Source organism: Hipposideros armiger, unplaced genomic scaffold (genome assembly GCF_001890085.2).
Source record: "Hipposideros armiger isolate ML-2016 unplaced genomic scaffold, ASM189008v1 scaffold_108, whole genome shotgun sequence".
Classification (NCBI taxonomy): domain Eukaryota; kingdom Metazoa; phylum Chordata; class Mammalia; order Chiroptera; family Hipposideridae; genus Hipposideros; species Hipposideros armiger.
Window position 1 is genome coordinate 1,089,392 of NW_017731458.1, and position 18,368 is coordinate 1,107,759.

At 40.7% G+C, this 18,368-nt stretch overlaps 1 protein-coding gene across 2 annotated transcripts in view; it reads right to left on the reverse strand.

Annotated features, from left to right (window-relative positions):
- PSMD11 (proteasome 26S subunit, non-ATPase 11) overlaps nt 1-17,644 on the reverse strand; it is a 30,425-nt gene extending 12,781 nt beyond the window's left edge. The window contains exons 1-6 of one of the 2 annotated variants that reach the window (XM_019647116.1): nt 17,510-17,644; nt 15,077-15,178; nt 9,615-9,739; nt 3,236-3,307; nt 2,773-2,830; nt 278-472 (exon numbers count right to left, since the gene is read on the reverse strand). In XM_019647116.1, the coding sequence (XP_019502661.1) occupies nt 278-472; nt 2,773-2,830; nt 3,236-3,307; nt 9,615-9,739; nt 15,077-15,178; nt 17,510-17,600 (643 nt within the window). In that variant the 5' untranslated portion in view covers nt 17,601-17,644. Of the gene's footprint in view, nt 1-277; nt 473-2,772; nt 2,831-3,235; nt 3,308-9,614; nt 9,740-15,076; nt 15,179-17,503 lie in introns of both variants that reach the window. The other variant, XM_019647115.1, reaches the window with a different exon arrangement.
- Between the last annotated feature and the right edge of the window lie 724 nt (nt 17,645-18,368).

Sequence of the window (18,368 nt, forward strand, 5' to 3'; positions counted from 1 at the left end):
CCCAAAAAAAAAAAATCTTTAAAAAAAAAATAAATAAATAAAAATCAGTATGCCTGGTTGACCACGGATAAGCATGTTGTTAATATATTTTAGGCAGTTAATAGCAAGTTAATAGGCGGGGGACGACTAGTTAGAGAGATTGCCTTCTAATTGGTTTCTCTGAGGAAGCTCAAGCCAAATCAGCCAATTTTATTTTGCAGCCCCACACCCCATTCCCTCCACCTGTGAAATAAGAGGAGCTTTAAGAAAACATCTAATGAGTAGCTACAGGTATTACCTGACTGCATATCCAACGTGGCCTGCAATTTCGGGGGGCAGTAGATGGCATTTGCTGTGGTTCGAGCAGAGGTTAAGGCAGCTCGGGCTTTCGGCAAGTTGCTCAGGGCATGGTATGTTTTGCTTTCTAAAAGCTGTACTTCCACCAAAAGGGCTTTGTCATCCATCTTTTTCAACTCCCGCAACAGCTGAGAACCTGGAGAAGGAAAAAGCACATACCCCTTTCTTATTCATAACCTTAATACCTTAATCCCATAACATCTCTCTCTCCACCCTTATAAGAACTCAGGATAAAGAAACCTACCTGGAGGCATCCTAGTTGGGACCCCCTCTCGTTTCGAGAGCTGTAACTTTCTGCTCTAATAAAACTATCCTCTGCTACAAACTTTAAAAGAAAGAAAGAAAGAAACCTACCTGAACTCAAGAGGAGGTTATCTATTTACAAGAATTAAATTTTCTGCTAATGTGCTATCTTCCAAAAGAGAAACATGGATCTCATTGAAGCTTTCTGCATTCTAAGGACAACACTAGAACCAAGAGTCCTATAAGCTTACTTCTAAGATGCGAATACAGTGGAAATCTCCACCCAGAAAACGCTGTTAACTATTGGGCTGTCGGAAAAGTCATGATGTATTTTTTCTGTTTTTCGTTGCAAAAATGCATCATGACTTTTCCGACAACCCAATAGTTATCCAGTGCAAACAGGCACTTGATCTCACTCTCTTCCTGTTCAGCAATCACAACACTATATAAGAAACACCAGGGTTAGTGGAGGAAGAAAAGAGTTCAGACTTGCATCATTTACAAAAATTAACTCAAATACCAAATGTAAGACAAGACCTAAACCTATAAAACATAGGAGTAAATCTTGGATTAGGCAATGATTTCTTAGATATGATACCAAAAGCATAAGCAACAAAAGAAAAAATAGATATATGGGATTTAATCAAAATTAAAATGTGCTTCAAAGGACACCATCAAGAAACAAAAAAAACAACTCATAGGATGGTAAAAAATATTTGCAAATCATACATCTGGTAAGGGATTTGTATCCAGAATAAACAGGAAAAAGACAACCCAATTAAAAAATAGCACATGATTTGAATAGCCATTTCTCCAAAGACATACAAATGGCCAATAAGTACATGAAAAGATGCTCAACATCATTAGTCATTAAGGAAACGCAAATGAAAACCAAAATGAGATACCACTTCACGCCCACTAAGATGGATAAAATAAAAAAGATAGACAATATTAACAAGTGTTGGTGAGGGTAGAGACACTGAAACCCTCACACATTGCTGGTAAGAATGTAAAATGGTGCCACCACTTTGAAAATCAGTTTTGGTAAGTTCTTTAAAGCTAAAGAGAATTACCACATCACCCAGCAATTCCACTCCTAGGTATTCCGAAAGAAAAACATGTCCACATAAAAGCCTGTTCACAGCAATATTCAGGATAGCCAAAAAGTGGAAACAATCTAAATGGCTATCAATTAATGAATGGATAAATAAAACATGTTACAGCCATACAATGGAATATTATTTACCAATAAAAAGGAATTAAATATTGATATATGATATGACATGGATGAACCCTGAAAACATTATTCTAAGTGAAAGAAGGCAAATCACAAAAGACTATTTATTATATGATTCCATTTATATGAAATGTCCAGAACAGGCAAATCTGCAGAGGCAGAAAGTAGATAAGTGACTGCCTGGGGGGTTGGGAGAGGGGAAGGGTGAAGAGATGATGAATGGAGATTAATGGGAAGTGATAACTAATGGGTATAAGGTTTCTTTTTGGGGTGATGAAAATGTTCAGAAATCAGACAGTGGTGATGGCTGCTGCACAACTTTGTGAATATACTAAAAACCACTGAATTATACACTTTTAACAGGATAATTTGATGGTCTGTGAATTGTATCTCAATAAAACATTATTTTTAATGCTATTTGTTTGAACAATATGAAATTGCCATTTTTGCAGGATAAAAATTGAATATTAGCAATTTTTTTCAACTTAATAGATTACAAAAACCATGTTCTGGGAAAAACAGTCCAGGATCTATGACTACAAAAAAAAAAAAAAAAAAGCAGCAAGCAGATTTCAGGGTGTTTAAAGGCCACACAGGAGAAAGCCTTTTTAGTTGGTGCACTCCAACTTCCATATATATTTGCACTCAATTTGATTAATTTCTTTAAAATATATTTTAAGTATAATTATAAACAGATACAGTAAATGCAATAGTAAAATACTTGCAATTTGACCCTTCTGTTCTCTAAATTTAAAAGATTAATTCTAGTTAATTTCTTAGAACTTCCAAATGGCATTTTTCCATGACAGATACAGTAAATATAAGCCACCTTAAATCCTTTGTAGAAGTAGGAAGAATATAATTTATTATTACATAACTAATAAGAATAGTCGGGTTCTAGAATACATTCATTTGGCCAGTTAGGATGACTTACAAATTTCTACCAGCTTACTTACCCAAATGCAATGCTTCCTGGTACCTCTTGGTATCAAAGTACAAAGACACCAGTCTTGCCTAGGAAAGAGAAAAGGCATTGACTGATGGAAAGGGGGAAAAGAGCCAAAGAAAGAAATCAAAGATTAACAGTCACAGAACTGTTACTGTTAAATATTCAAGTCCTTATGATAGCATCAAATTCAGCCTAAAAAAATATCCTCTAACCCATGGTATTATCTCCTATGATGGCCAGTAGACTGACTATTAACTTTACCATGTTGCTTCTTACTTCTCTGACTCAAGTCAGCTGGTCTGTCTCAGAGCTTCAACCAGAGCAATTCTCATGAGTGGGACTGCTAACAGTAATTTGGGTGTCTAAATAATATAAAGTTGCTGAAAATACTTTTGATCAGGATGATGATACTTACATTCAGTCTGTCTAATGCCTAGAGACCTGAAATTAGTACTAATATAGGCACGTACCTCCAAAGCTTGGCGTAAGAAAGTTCTTTTCTCTGATTTGGCCCATTCGATGCACTCTAAACACAACTCGACCTGCAACAGGGAGAGACAGCACATGCAACATTATGTCCTCATTCTTCCCACAGACCTTGCTTTGGAGAAGAGCTTTAATTCCCTCCATATATATTACGCATGTTGCTCTATTTAATGTCTCAGGGGACATGCTTTGATCCAGAGTATCTCAATGTGTATCTCATTATGGAGAACCAACTAGGCTTTTTACACACAAAATATCTTTGTGCTTAGACTGTGTTCCTTTGGAAAAGAACTTCATTGTGAAGATTCCTCTTCTACCTTCCCAGGAGGAACCCAGAATTTCCAACATATGTAGCCCTGGAATATAGATTTCTATGATGCCTGAGAAATTTTTCAAGCAGAAATTTCTCCCTCAATAGTTGCAAATAGTAACAGTAATGTGTTAACGTGAATACACTGGTAATAATAAGGCAGAGAAATTCTCAGCCTTAGCACAAATGCCTTGTTCCTAACAGTTGTTTGTAAGCTCAAAAGGCCCAGCTAGCTCTCCCCTTTCAGAGTCTAAGAAGTGCAATACAGCAAACTTAGCTTGTACAATACTAAAGAGAGTAAAAAGAAATTAAAATTAACCTAACACTTAAAAGGGCTTTTAAAGGCCGGCCGAGTGACACGTTGGTTAGGAGTTGGCTTGGGACGCCAGCTCTGAGCAGCAGGGCCCCAGTTCAGATCCCACATGAGGGCCAGTAACACTGTGCCCTCTACAGCTAAGATGGTGAACAACAGCTCGACCTGGAGCTGGGCTGCCGTGAGTCACCGGCGACGGCATAGGCTGCAACCCTTGCTGCAGTGGGCTGCCATACGCTACCATGAGTGGCCGGCAGTCGGTGTGAGCTAGTCGTGAGCCGCCGTGAGCAGCCATCCAATGACTGGAGAGTGACTGCCTCACCCGGGAAGAGCGCAATGCTAATTACCAACATGGGCCAATGAAGCGACGTCCTCCACAACTAGACTGAAGAACAAAGGGACAGCAACTTGTCTGTTCCCCTTCCCTGATTCCCCAACGCTGTTCCCCTCCCCCAATAAAATCTTCTTTTTTAAAATGGGGGGTGCTTTTAAGCTTTATTTAAAGGCCCTCTGAACCCCCAGTTCTATCTGCCACCCAAGCAGTGATCTTATGTGCAAAGCAACTGATTTAAAGTAGCGTTCTATGCTACATGGTCTACTTGCCATCAGGTATCCTTGACAATTAGCTTTGACAAAGTACATATTAAGTACTGCAGGTCTTATATCACTTTAGTATTAAGATTCCTAATCAGAGCCTAAGATAAAAAGAAACTGAGCTTTCTTGGGAACTAACTGCTAATTCAACAATTTTTATGTAAATCCAAAATTCTCTTAAGAGATGTGATAAGGAGAGAAGAGGGACATAATCCAAAATGACATATCTTCTGCCTTTAGATCCTAAGTCCAAGTTCAGTAAATAAATGGATGACATTAAACGGTGTTTGGAGGATTCAACAGTGATTCAATAAAACCTTTACAACTCAGTAGAGCCCTCTGGCGGCCACTTTAATGTCCAACTCTAAACACAACTGACCTCATAAAAATTCTACAAAAATTAAAATAAAAGCAAGCCAATCACAATTTCAGAGTTTTGTGTTATGTTCTGAAAAGCCAAACTGAAAGTAAGATCTCTTTCATGACATGAATGGAACTGAAAACATTTTACTGAATATTTTAGCAACAAAAATACAAGAGTCTGTAGTCCTATGCACCTTGGGAGGCACTAAGAAAAGCATACCATCAAATTTACCCAGGGAGCTTTTTCAAACAACTAAAAAATGAATGCCTAGGCTCCTGATTCAGCAATCTGGAATACAGCTTGGCCACTCTAATGTATATTAAGGGTAAAGAAACACTGAATTCTACTCCAGCATCTCACCTGTCCCCATTTTCCTGACAGTCTAGATGTTAGGTGACTTGCCCAGGGTCACATATATCAGCTCTGGGGCCAGAAATGGACTCTATCTCCAGTGTTCTCGCCACCTCAAACCAACCTTATAAGTTCAGGTCGGTACAGACATTTCTCCTAGAGCAGGGATTTTTTTTTACATGAATTGCATATCTGTTATCAATTACAGGGTGCATGATTTGCATTCTCTAGGACTGGCACTGGTGAAACCAGTGCTTTAGTTCTAAGGAAAAATTTTAAAGGCCACTGGCCGTGCTACACAGCTATTCTGTCTGAGAGGCTTTGTGCTTTGTTAATGCTAACAATGGCTGATAAAGGGGGTAAGAACACCAAGACAAGAAGCGCTTACTTGAGTACAAAAGCTTAATGTGGTCGAAATTAGATATTTACGTTTTAATCAATATTTAATTATATAATAATCAAAAATTAACTATTTTTTAAAAATGTTTTTTGTTAACCAGAATTCCTATGGGAAAAAGTAACTACTATTCTAAGTCTGAAATTTTCTAACACAAACTCCTTTTCCCCACTGAAATAATTGTTTCAATAACTGGATTTTCTATACAAGGTTTCTTAAAATGTGCTTCTATGTTTCAGTTAGATAGAAGATACCAAAAAAAGGCTTCCCATAGGCAACTCCCTAGAGATCTCTGGGAGGTAAGGTAAATTCTGAAATTTCAGTTCACCATTTGGCAAGGATCTGGTTCAGTCTTCTTTCCCCTCTCCTTACCCCAATTCTCCACTTCCCTCTCCTTGCCAATGACCCCACCCCACCCCATGTTCCACACATACTATCTTCATTTTCTAGGCTCTAAACCTTAGTACTGCAACTGACCTGATCCTAACCTGAATCATATCAGCTTTCGGAATATAACAAGCTGAAGAATGTTCTGTATATCTATCTGACTTACGGTTAATCCCCAAATAGAAAAAGGCAAGGAAAATCCCCTCCCCATACTCTTGGCACCAAACTCCCCAACACAAAACTCCTAGCTCTCTTAAGTGTTCTAAAACTTCGTACTTTGCCACAGGTCTACTGTGACAGTGAGCCACCTATGACTTGAGCCTCTGTCCTTTCCCATCACTCAACCAAAGAACTTTAAAAGAACCCAGAATTTTCCAAGATGAAAGCTATATCCAATGTCCGCAAGTCAGAGACCTTGAGTTACCTAGACCAAATGTAACACCGCCCTACGCCTATACCTCAATTCAATAAACTTAAGTCTGAATTCAACAAAATACCTCCTGAGCATCTACCATGGGGAAGCGTAATCCACATACTCCTTCAACACATATTGGTTATGTAGCTCTTCTGGGCCACACTACCACGGCAGACAGGACAAAGGAACTGTCCTCATGGAAACTGTATTCTGAGGAGACAGGTGTTAATAAGCAAAATAAATATGAGGAAAAGTAAAGCAGGGACAGGGTATTTTAGATAAAGTGATCAAGGAAGGTCTCTGAAGAAGAAAAATGTAAGTAGAGACTTGAAATCACATGAAGAGAAAAAGCCATGTTAAGATCAGGCTGAGGGCAATCAAAATGTATAAAAATGCCCCAAGCCTAGAACAGATTAAAGTTACGGCAAAAAAGGCCAATATTATAGCTATAAGAAAGCAAGAGGGAGAATAGTATGGTGGGTAAGGCGAGAGGTAGCCATGGTTAAGGAACAGCCGTGTACAGGCAGACCTCGGAGACATGGCAGGTCTGGCTCCAGACCACTGCAACAAAGTGAGGATGGCAATAAAGCGAGTCGTAATCTTTCTGACAGTGCAGGGTTGGCCCTCAATGTGTAAAAACCGCAACATCTGTGGAGCACAGCAAAGCAAAGCGCACTGAAACAAGGTATGCCTATATGAGGAATGGGGAAGCCACTGTGGTGCTGCAAGGCATTTAGGGCTTCGCCTGAATGAGACTATATTAGAGTAAAGAAGATAAGGCAAATGTTCAAGTAATTGTCATATAAGACAAAATAATCAGAAATATAAAACGTACAAAACATAACATGGATCACTGAAAGAGTCAAGATCACACAGAAGTTGACAAGGAAAGAATTCAGAGGGGGAACTTGAGATAGGACTATGGAAGAGAAAGGGTATAGACAGCGTGAGGAGCAAACAGCTGGGCATCCAATATGGCTGACATGTTTGGTACGTTTCATAGAGTACCAGCAGATCAGGCTGCGGTTATAGGGGGTATTGCAGAAAACCATGAAATACCTAATTCTGCAGGCGATGGAGACCCACTGAAGGCTCTAGCTGGGGCTGAACGGGGTGAGGCTACTTGCTAAGATATCTCACAATGGTGATATGCAGGGAGGAATGAGGCATTTGCAGTAATCTAAGTAAGAAATAATCAGGAACCAAACAGATAATAGTTGAAAAGAGAAAACAAATTAAAAAAGAAGAGGTAGAGAAGCAGATACTGAAGCAAGTTGAAGTGACAGAATTTAATAAATGGTTGGATGCTGACATTAGCTACGTTGAATTTGAGGTGCAATCTGGATGATTCATAAATTTGTTTCAAAACAATCACGTAACCTATAAACCACAAAGATTACTAAAAGGAGTCCTGCTAAATGGATTAAGACGAGCTCTTGATAAAAAGCTAAACTGATAATCATCCAAAAAAAAAGAAAAGACCAGCCTATACTTAGCACTAAAATGACTTAATACCTCAAACTGTTTCCTTTCACCATAGGAAAAGGAAGAAAGGGTTCTAGCTGACAAAAATGTAATGTACAATGAATAGCGGCAACATGCACACACTGTTAGGGGAGGACCTAACCAGACACGGAGCCACACGATGAAGGCCAGTAAAGCCCACCGGCCAGTGACAGGAGAGTACTACATTATGACTTGGATAGACTTCCACAAAGGAGCAGGAAAACTGATCATTAAACAAATGTGGTTCTACCCACTGAGTCAGCTCTGCGTTACTGGAAGGGACAAATTCCAGAGAGTTCAGTGCACAAAGGAGCAACCTGGATAATTAATTTTTTCTGCCTAAAAAGTTCAAAGTAACATTTATTAGTCCGTTTCAAACTAACATTTATTTGGTCAGCCCATTCTAAAGCACCCTATTTCAAACAAAAGATGGTGCCACCCTTTCATGAGAACAAAGTACAATAAAAAAACAGTACAATTAGATAAGACTAACACCACTTTAAAAATCACTTTTTAAGTTATTCATAAAAAATAATTCTAATGCCTTTGTTCAAAAGGTAGCCATCTAAATAATTATCTATGTTTGATCTACTGTCATGAAACAAGAGTTCTGCTAGAAACAAAAGAATTTGAAGGCTTCTCTACAAATAAATTTTCTACAAATAATGTTAGTTTATGGTGTTTAAACCAGGCCTCAAAGAATCAAGAAGGCAAGAAGCCAGATTTTATAAATGATATAATTTCAAAGTGGGATCCATTATGTCCTAGGTTTCTGAATTCCTCATTATTTACTCAATATGCTACTATGCCCTTTCATACCTCCTACTTGTACACCCAGAGGCCACGCAAACAACTAGACATTTACCCAACCAGCAATTCCTACCCCTACCCTTATACTAACTGACATTTTTTGTACTTGTTTGCCTTCCCTCCTCATTAAAATATAATCCTCATGAGAGCAGTGGCTGTGTGTTTTCACAAATGTATCCCCAGTACCTGTAACAGTGCCTAACACATAGCAGGCACTCAATGAGTACTGATCAATATGTCTATAGGAAAGACAACTTTATTCTTCCTACAGACTCAAGCAACCACAATATAGCCTCCTTGAATCGGCCACTTTTTACAGAATGAGTTTTAACTTTGGTAGTGTCTCCTTCCCCTGAATGACAGAAAACATAGCTATCATTGAAAAGGCTGGAAGAGGCTCAGTGATTCCAAAGAGGCACAGCTCAAGGTCTAGTCTGAGCTTGTAGAGGACACATACAGGTACACCAGTCACTTCTGCACACATGAGACACAAACAGATGGATGCCGACCCCTCAATAAAGGCATACAGGCAGTACAAACCATGCCAAGAGGGGGTGCCACAAGACTTAACTAGTGCTCACAGGAGCTTTGTGACACAGAATGAAAGGTACCACAGACACAGAAAACATTACAAAGGTGTGGCAATACAATACCTCAAAGACAAGAATCAGTTTGTGACCCTGATGTAATGAGGATTCCAGGGACCACTGACAATCTCCACTTACAAAGCAAAGCATGGAACAGACCCAAAGTATCAAATGCCCTGTAACAAAGAGAAACTGACATGATAAGTCCTGAGCTGTCCTCCCAGCTGTCCCTTCCACATTAGTACCACAGTGCAGGCAGGCATTTCTTTCAAGGAAACAGACTTTTTTTTTTTTCATATTGTCTACTTTCTGACATTAAAGTAGTTTACCTCCTGCCCTGTAGCTGCTTCCATATCAAGAAACAGATCGAGAAGAGATCGGACAAGACGAGCAGCTTTAGCCTTGCTGATGGAATTCAAGAAGGGTCGTACATACTTCAGGAGTCCTCCAAGCTCTGTATGGAAGGCAATTCAGAAAGGAAAAAGTAAACATCAATATTAGGAACAACATACTCATTTTAAAAATGACCCAAGATCATAAAATCAGTACTTACGTCACTGGAATCAGTCTAAATGAAACTTAGTAGAAATTAAAAGTATTCTTAGCAGGTTGAGTAGCGAAAATAAGTTAACAACATATACCAAATTTGTGCTATTTTATGCCCCATTCAGCCACTGGATTACTATGAGGGCCCTGGGAAAAGCTCATGTCTCTCACCTTAATGAAAGACAAACAGCAAAGTACTCATACTCAGAGAGCAGTTTTCTAGAACATAAAATACGCTGTGCCTCTGCCACCTTGGACAAAACCACTTCCCCACAACCAACAAATTTGATCAGGTTATAGGATTTTGCTTGTTTGCTTTTTAATTTTCAAATCTGCCTTAGCAGTTCTCCTTGAACAGACAAGAGATTTTCGATTCCAGGTTCCCTTTGTCCTCCCTCCCCAAAGTACTCCCCGATTTAGCTTTTTAGCAATATCACCTCCCTGGCACTCTTCTGAATAGACTTTTCACGTTAAAGTTAGGGTGTTTTTCCCTTCAAGTTATACTATACCCTTTGAAAATTCCTCACTAATCTACAAAGCCTAAGTCTTAAACTATAACGAAAAAAGGTGTCAACCACAGAGGTATTTTTTCCCCCTTGTATAAGAAAGGAGGGTAGTACGCAATAATTCTAAAGGAGCATCTTTAGAAACAAGAGTTTCTAAAAATCAGAGAATATTTCCACTAAACAAATAAGTACTTTTGGAATGTAGGTTAAAATTCCTTTAGTGCCACTGCCTCTTTAATATTCTCCAATTGTAGACTCACCCTCCTGAGGACTCTAATTCAGGGCAAGCAAACCTCACCCTCCTGAGAACGCTAATTCAGGGTCCTGAAATCTTCATCTGCCTGAAAAGTCACATAGGATGCATGGGACTGTGTCAGGTACAAAAGGAACTTTAGCCAGAGTGGAAAAGTTCATCTTTCCCTACGCTCCCCAGTATTGCCCTTTGATTCCCACTGTCTAAGACTGTTTCCCATTCACCACTCCATGCACCCTTGCATAGATTATACACACTTTTGCTTTCATGCCTCACTCAAGCTGCATTCCCATCTGGGATTTCTTCCCATCTTTTCGACCTATGAAAATCTGAGATTTCTTTTCAGGTCCTGCTAAAGTTCTATTGAGTCTTCCATGCCAACTCCAGGCTATAATTTCTCCCCCTCAAATTCCTTTTGCATTTATGTAAAGTTCAGTTATATTATATAATGATAGCTTTTTAAAAGTAGTCTAGTGCAATGTCCTACTATACGCTTGAACAATTCTAAACACTCTCTAGTGACAGAAATGTTCAGAACACAGACTATTCCAGTGTTGGTCAAGCTAAATTGGTCTTTTTGAAGCTTGAGTCTATACCCTCCTTCCACATGGCTTCAGAGATTTGAAGATAACTATCATTGTATCGCCCTAACATTCCCTTTCTCCAAGCTACACATCTTTAGCTATTTCAACTGTTCCTCCAATGTCCTGGTTTCCAGATTCCTTATCACCTCAGGTGCCCTCCTCTGAATACACTCTAGTTTGCAAACGTACCACTTGTGGTACCCAGAACTCAAAACAATGCTCTAGTAACTAACCAGTAGAGTCATGGCTTAATTCTCTTGATCTGGCCACCATATCAACAAAACAGCAAGTTCCCCCTTTTCTGATAGCACTCTTTGTTCACAATGAGTCCACTAGGTCATTTTTGCAGAGACAGGTAATTCCCCACCTTCCTCTGTTTTGATAAATATTTCAAGTATATCGCTTTATACTTACCACACTGAATTTAATCTTACTGGTTTTGACAATAACCCTGCATCTTAATTCTGTCCTCTACTATACTGAGTCATCTACAAAAATAAGCACACCTTCTGAAATGTTTTTAGCCATAATGCCAGATGCTGACCAGAAGCACAAGGACAGATCCCTATGACATGATGCTACAGACGTCTCTTCAGGTTGACAAATGATCGATTTGTCATCATAAATGCATAACCTGTACCTGTCATTAGTATTATGGCAAATGTGCAAATACCCTGCTTATATCAGATATGTAGTCATTATCATTCCCCTAACCCAGGGGTTGGCTAACTTTTTCTGTGAAGGGCCAGGTAGTAGGTATTTTGGGCTTTGGCTATAATGTCTCAGTGGCAGGTACTCAACTCAGCCACTGTAATGCAAAGCAGTCATAGACAATATGTAAATAAATAGGTGCGGCTATGTTCCAACAAAACTTTATTTACAAAAACAGCTGGCTAGCCAATGTCTGTGAAGCCTTGCATATCTATCTACTAGTCTGATAAAGCTAACCAAAGCGCGTCTGGGATAATTTTTTCTTAATAAACCTATTGTTTTAAGTGATTAAAACCTATTTACAAATAACCTGTCCCAGAACTTTACTGATGATTACCAGTGTATAGTGTCTGGAATTTATTGTTTTCATTACCTTTTTAAAAAGTGGAATAATGTTTGCTCATCCTCAGTTTTCTTATACCTCTCTATCCTCCATGATTTTTCTCAGAATAATAATAGTGGCTCTATAAATATATCTGCTGGAACTAGTCTTTTGATATTAAAAGACAGAAATTGTCAGAGCCTGGAGACTTGAACTTATTTAAAGAGACTATCTGCTCTCTCTTCTCTCACCTGCCTTGACTTTAATTCTCTCTTTCTGGTGTTATTTCTATCTTTTCCTTTTTGAAAATTATTTTCCTTCCTGGAAAAGGCAGAAGTGAAACATGAGCTAAGCAGTCTGCCTTCTCTCTAGCACCTACTAGCATTACAGTATTTTCTCCAAGCACTGTGAGTGTTACTCTTCTCACCCTAACAGAGAAACAAATGACCTCTTGGTTGCCAAAAGACTCAGTTCATTTTTCATGTTAGTCTTCTACTATTTCTTATTCATTCTTGGTTATATTCTGTTTCTTTCCATTTTCATACAGACTGAATTAATTTTTGTAATTGCTACAGAATCATAGTGACTCCTTCCTCCTATTTTTACTGAGGTTATTCGCAATTATATGACCAGAACTTCCTTTTCAGAGCCTCTCATAACTCAACATAATCCTTTTAAGAGTCTCAGGCTATGACTCTACAGACCCTGAACCGAGGCATCACGTGTGATGATGCTCAGCATAACTTTCAGTCACTATTAGGCACCAGAGTTGTCTTACTCACTAATTCCCAAATGACTTCTGTCAGTCTGGGACCCTATCTTAAATTTTTTAAGTAGAGTACTTAGCACTGTATTAGCCATATATTAAGTGCATAAAAACTGAAGATTAGTGGAACAGACATGTTTTCTGCTCTCAGGAAACCCAAAATCAAAGGAAACAATACAAACCTATCAATTATTAATAGCTAAGTGAGGTAAATGAATATAGGCCCCAAGACTTCCTTAGGGTTTCTATTGTATATACCTATATTCATCAAACTCTTTCTTAGAAAACAAGTTTTTAGAAGTCCTTATGATTCACCTGTTCAATTCCAATAGGTTTAGCAGTATACTTCTAAACTTCTCAGGTATGGATCACAAGGAAGGGAGGGCAAGGAATAAGGAGAGAATAAAGCATGAAAAAGGAATTTCAAGCAAAACAGTAACATTGTTGCATAAATTTTCTTAAGTATTGACTATACTAAATGCTGTTTCTAATTATCCATGCTGGGGAGGAAAAAGGATATCTGGATGTTTCAGTAACAGAAAAATCTTAAATCACTTCACCTGGCTTTCTAACTCTTTCAAGAAAATTACCTTATTAATTATATTTTGGGTGGACTCATTCTCAAAACTATTTTCTAACCCCCAAACTCACATTAACTGACAGGCAAAAGGTATTCATAAATATGTTAAATATGAGTAAAAATACCACCTACCACTGATAATCCCTAAGTAGATAACTATGGAAAGTAATAACCATTATACCATGACGCTATGAGCTCTGAAGTGGGACTACCTGGTTCAAATCCTGGCTCTCTCATGAATTAGCTCAGTGACCCTGGGTAAGATAGTCAACTTTTCTGTGCTCAGTTTCCTCAGGTGTAAATGGATAACAGTTTCTATATTATCGAGTTGTTTCAAGGATTCAATATGCTAAACCATGTATGTGCTTAAAACAGTAACTAGTTCATAGTAAGCACTCAAAAACTGTTTTCTTATTATAGATATTTTAAATATTTTAAATAAAATACGAGACCCATATAATTTCATATATCTTTACTCAACTTTCTATTGATTGAGCCTAATAATTAATAAGTTAGTCATCCTTAATTGGCAAAGACCTTAGTTCTCAAGTTCAAGAAGTTTTGCTAGCTTACACCTATCATTCTCTTGGATAATAACATAATTTGGGGGAAAGTAATTCATGAGGTCATTTACCAGAGCTTAATCCATTCTAGTCAGATAAACTCTAAGTTCACTTTAAAGCTGACAAAAAAAACTCATCCGTTTTTTTTTGTTTGTTTTTTTTTAGCTGAGCCATCCTGCTACCTGTTGGCAGCTTAGCAGCTGCTCAGCTCAGGCTGGACTCGAACCGCTGTTGCTCAGAGCTCAAACTCTTGAGCGAGCTCTTAACCAACTGAGCCACTCGGCCGGCCCAAAACTCATCCGTTTTAAGTTTAAGCAAACTTCTCTCTAAATACTATTACCACTTTACTGATCAAAGGCCCTTCCTGATCAATAGGACTCTCTCATTCCAAGGACACACCCACCATCCTCTGGAGTCTAGAAAGTCAATGGTTCAGTTACAACTAGCAGAATGCTTGGACAATGACATGCACAAATTCCTAGGTACCAATGGAGAAATCTTGGGAAGGCCCTTTCCATTTAATGTCTGACTCATTTTGTGTCCGGAAAAAAAACCAGCAGGTCACTTACTTAGATGCAAAATCCCTCCTCATTTTCACGCCAGGAGCATAAAGTCACTATCCACTTTAAATACATCAGAACTGCTCAGTGAAATCACTGAAGACTGCTGCTGCCACTGCTGCTGCCCGTACGTAAGGGAATGCAGTAAAAATTTAAACCAGAAGCAAATCACAGATCATTATATCCAACAGAAACAAGACTTCCCTGCATCTGCAGAACAAAACTCTTCCGTGCAAGTACTGAGTTTAAAGGCCATTTAACTTCCTGCTAGAAAACTGAAGCTCAACAAATGGACAGTAAAAGGGAACATTGTGGATGCATTCCTATGTTCCTTCACGCCAACAAAACACTGAAACTTCACCCAGCATTTCAGAGAAAGCAAACCATGTGTAGCACTTACCTGCAGCTTGTCCAGTCTTCGCCAGGAGAGACCCCAGTTCCAGGATGCTCTGCTCTTTGACCTGCACTGCCTCCTCATCATTCTCCTGAATGTCACGCTTCACTGGGAGAGGAAAATGCAAACCTCTTAAAATTCTGACAAAAAAATGAAGACTGAAGGAAATTTCACCTTCACAAGAGCAAATACAAACTCAGTTACCAAAACGCCCATTCTAGAAAGCTGAAAAAAGTAAAATGATCATATAGGACATGACCCATTTACATCATAAGATTCTTCTCCGTGATTTTAAATGTGCCTTTTCATCCTATCAATTAAAATGTCCCTTACCCACATACACTGAGATTTCTGTTGCAGTTATTTCATTAAAGCAAAATTCAAACAAAACAAGTTCTGCATACCTGTGGTGGTAAACCCCAGGCTGGGCACTGTGATGTGAAAATATTCAACATACCTGTGCATCTACCTACCACAAACTAAAATCAAATGACCAAGTTACTAATGACTATATAAAGTCAAAAGCTTTTTAATCAACTTTAGGCCTGTGGAAAGCCTCAGCTAATGGGTGTGTTAGGGATAAGCAGTTCTATAAAGGCATTCAGGAAAAATAACCCTGTCAAAGCTCCAGTGTGATCCTTAGAAGGGACTGCTGCTTTATACTGGACTCAGGACCTGTTAAAATAACTGTGCTATCTGTCCCTCTTTCAACTGTTAATAACTATTCTACCACTGGCACATTGAATAGCCTCTCAAATCTGTGGTGGTGATTTTAGTGATCATCACTAGTTCTCACTTCTCTTACCAAGCAGCATGACTTGACAAAAACCTAGACTTTGATACTCCATAATGGAGTCCGGAAAAAGTAGGGCTGTCAACCATCATGACTCAAGCTTGCTCTAACAGGGATGCTTTCAAGGAACCCTCCCCTGGTCCAGTGGGCAAGCAAGAAACGCTCTAATTATGTTTACCATAACTCCCACTGTATAAAAGCCAGTATCAGGCACTAGGCACAACAAAATAAAATAAAATACATGCTTCTCACAGTAGTTCTAAATATTAATGTGTAGTCACAGAATACATATAAATACGTTAACAGTGATTGAGAGGACTCTAGTTCTGTAATTGTAACTGACTTAAGATCAGAACTTCAAAACGAAACCCTTTTTATTTACCAATACCATCCAATTCACAGACGCCTCTTAACGCCCACCTCCTCTCCTTCTCTATTACCCCCCAAAATAAAGACACCAAGATCTTGTCATTGCCCTTTCCCCATGCAAGTCAGGACTACCAAAATTCAAGACCAGTAAGTCCACCTAACAGCCAAAATCCTGGAGGTCCCACACACTCGTGCATTCTCATACTACTTGTTGATCCAATTCAAATCTTCTCACGCGACGCTGAAAACATCGCATTTGTACGTGTGCGGTGAAGAGCTAGCCCATGCCCTAATGGACATTAAACATGTGCATTGAACATTAAAAGCCTTCTGTCATCATAAATTTACTTCTGTTCACACGTAAATCCCGGGAGAAAGCCGTCAGAAGAGACTGGCTGGGGCTCTCATTTCAGTTTTCCTGTGGTGTGCAAAGTGCAAAGGAAGAAAGTCATACGACAGTGTCCAATTTTTTTCTTTAATTTTCCCGGCAGTGTGCAGCGCGGGTCGGTCCCCAAGAGTTCCCTGAACTCCACGGCTGACAACTAACTCCAACCTTTCCAGGGGAGACCAGGGCGATTAGTCATCTCCTCTGGCCGGGCGGTCCCACCCCAACATCTCGCCCTTACACCCTACACACGGGGGCAAAGGAACGTCTGGGCCACCTCCTCAAACCAAATGCCAATCTGGGGTGTTTCCCACATTCAGAAGGAGGCCCCCCCTCTTTAGTGGAGCCTTCCGGCTGTGGGACTTGGGAGAAAGAGCAGCTCCCGGCGTCCCATGGAAGGAAACTCCAAGAGAAAAGCAAGAGCTCGCTCGCCCACCCCGAGCAGGCTGTGCTGATAACAACGGCGGGAAATGCCGGTCCAGAACGGGTTTCTCCAAAGCCAGTCAACGGAGGTTCTCAGACCAGTTCACAACAAGCACGCCAGCCGGCACTGCTCCCCGTCCCGGGCCAGCTCGCACGGGCCAGAGCGGGAGACAAGGCTCGGGAGTGGTGGGGGGCCCGGTTCGGCCCACTGTCCCACCCCACGCTGAGCCCACCGTGAGTCAGCAGCTGGCGAGTGGACGCCGGGGTTGCCTCGGGGCTTCCCACCAGGGTGGGACCCAAGGGGCTCCAGGGAGCTCCGGGCGGCCTGTGCCCCCGGCCCGGCCCCCCTCACACACACAGTGAGTCAGCAGCACCAGAGCCGGCTAACGCGGCCCCGCTCCGCCGCTGCTGACCGACAACAGGCCGAGCTGGGCCAGCGGAGCCGGGGAGGGGGCGCGACAACCTTTACCGATGGAGTGGAGGATGTCGATGGAGGCCTCCCGGTCGGTGCTCAGTAGAGACTGGGCTCTCTGGAACTCCACCACCGCCGCCGCCGCCATCTTACCGCTCTCACACCGTCCCCCGCCGCGGCCGCCGACGCCGGAAACACACTCCCGGAAGTCCCGCCCTCCCGCTCTCCCACCCCTCCCCCCATTGCTCCTCGGCTCCCAAAGCACCACGGGAGTTGTAGTCTCTCCGCCGGGCGAAGCGGGCGAGGGTGAGAGCTGGGGCACCTCGCAGGTGGGCGGCGAGAACCCTAGCACCCCCTAGCGGCCTTCCCGCGAGTAAAAGAGGAGGTGCCTAATAATAGGAGCCCAAGGCTAGTCGCCAACCACCCTAAAAAGGGTCTCAACCCCCAACTCCCCTCGCTCGCCCTTAAGAGGCGTATTTGAACACCAGCCAAAGAGCTTTCTCTTTGGCTTTCTTTGTAGCTCCTGCGTTTAACCATTCGTTCAGGGCAATAAACGATCTTAACAAAGTGTTCACTATGTGGCAAAGAATAGCACCATTCAAATGCGTCCAAGTGTCTAATGATATGTGTGCAACACACACACACACACACACACACACACACACACACACACACACACACACACACACACTTTCCAGGCTAGAATCCTATAGAATCCTAGCCACCCTGTGATTAAACCCATCAGTGTCAGAGAAAAGTGATGTTAGAAAGTGAAATATCATCTTTGCCCCATGCACTCAACAAATCCCTCTAGGGCAGCGGTTCTCAACCTTCCTAATGCCACCACCCTTTAATACAGTTCCTCATGTTGTTGTGACCCCCAACCATAAAATTATTTTCGTTGCTACTCTATAAC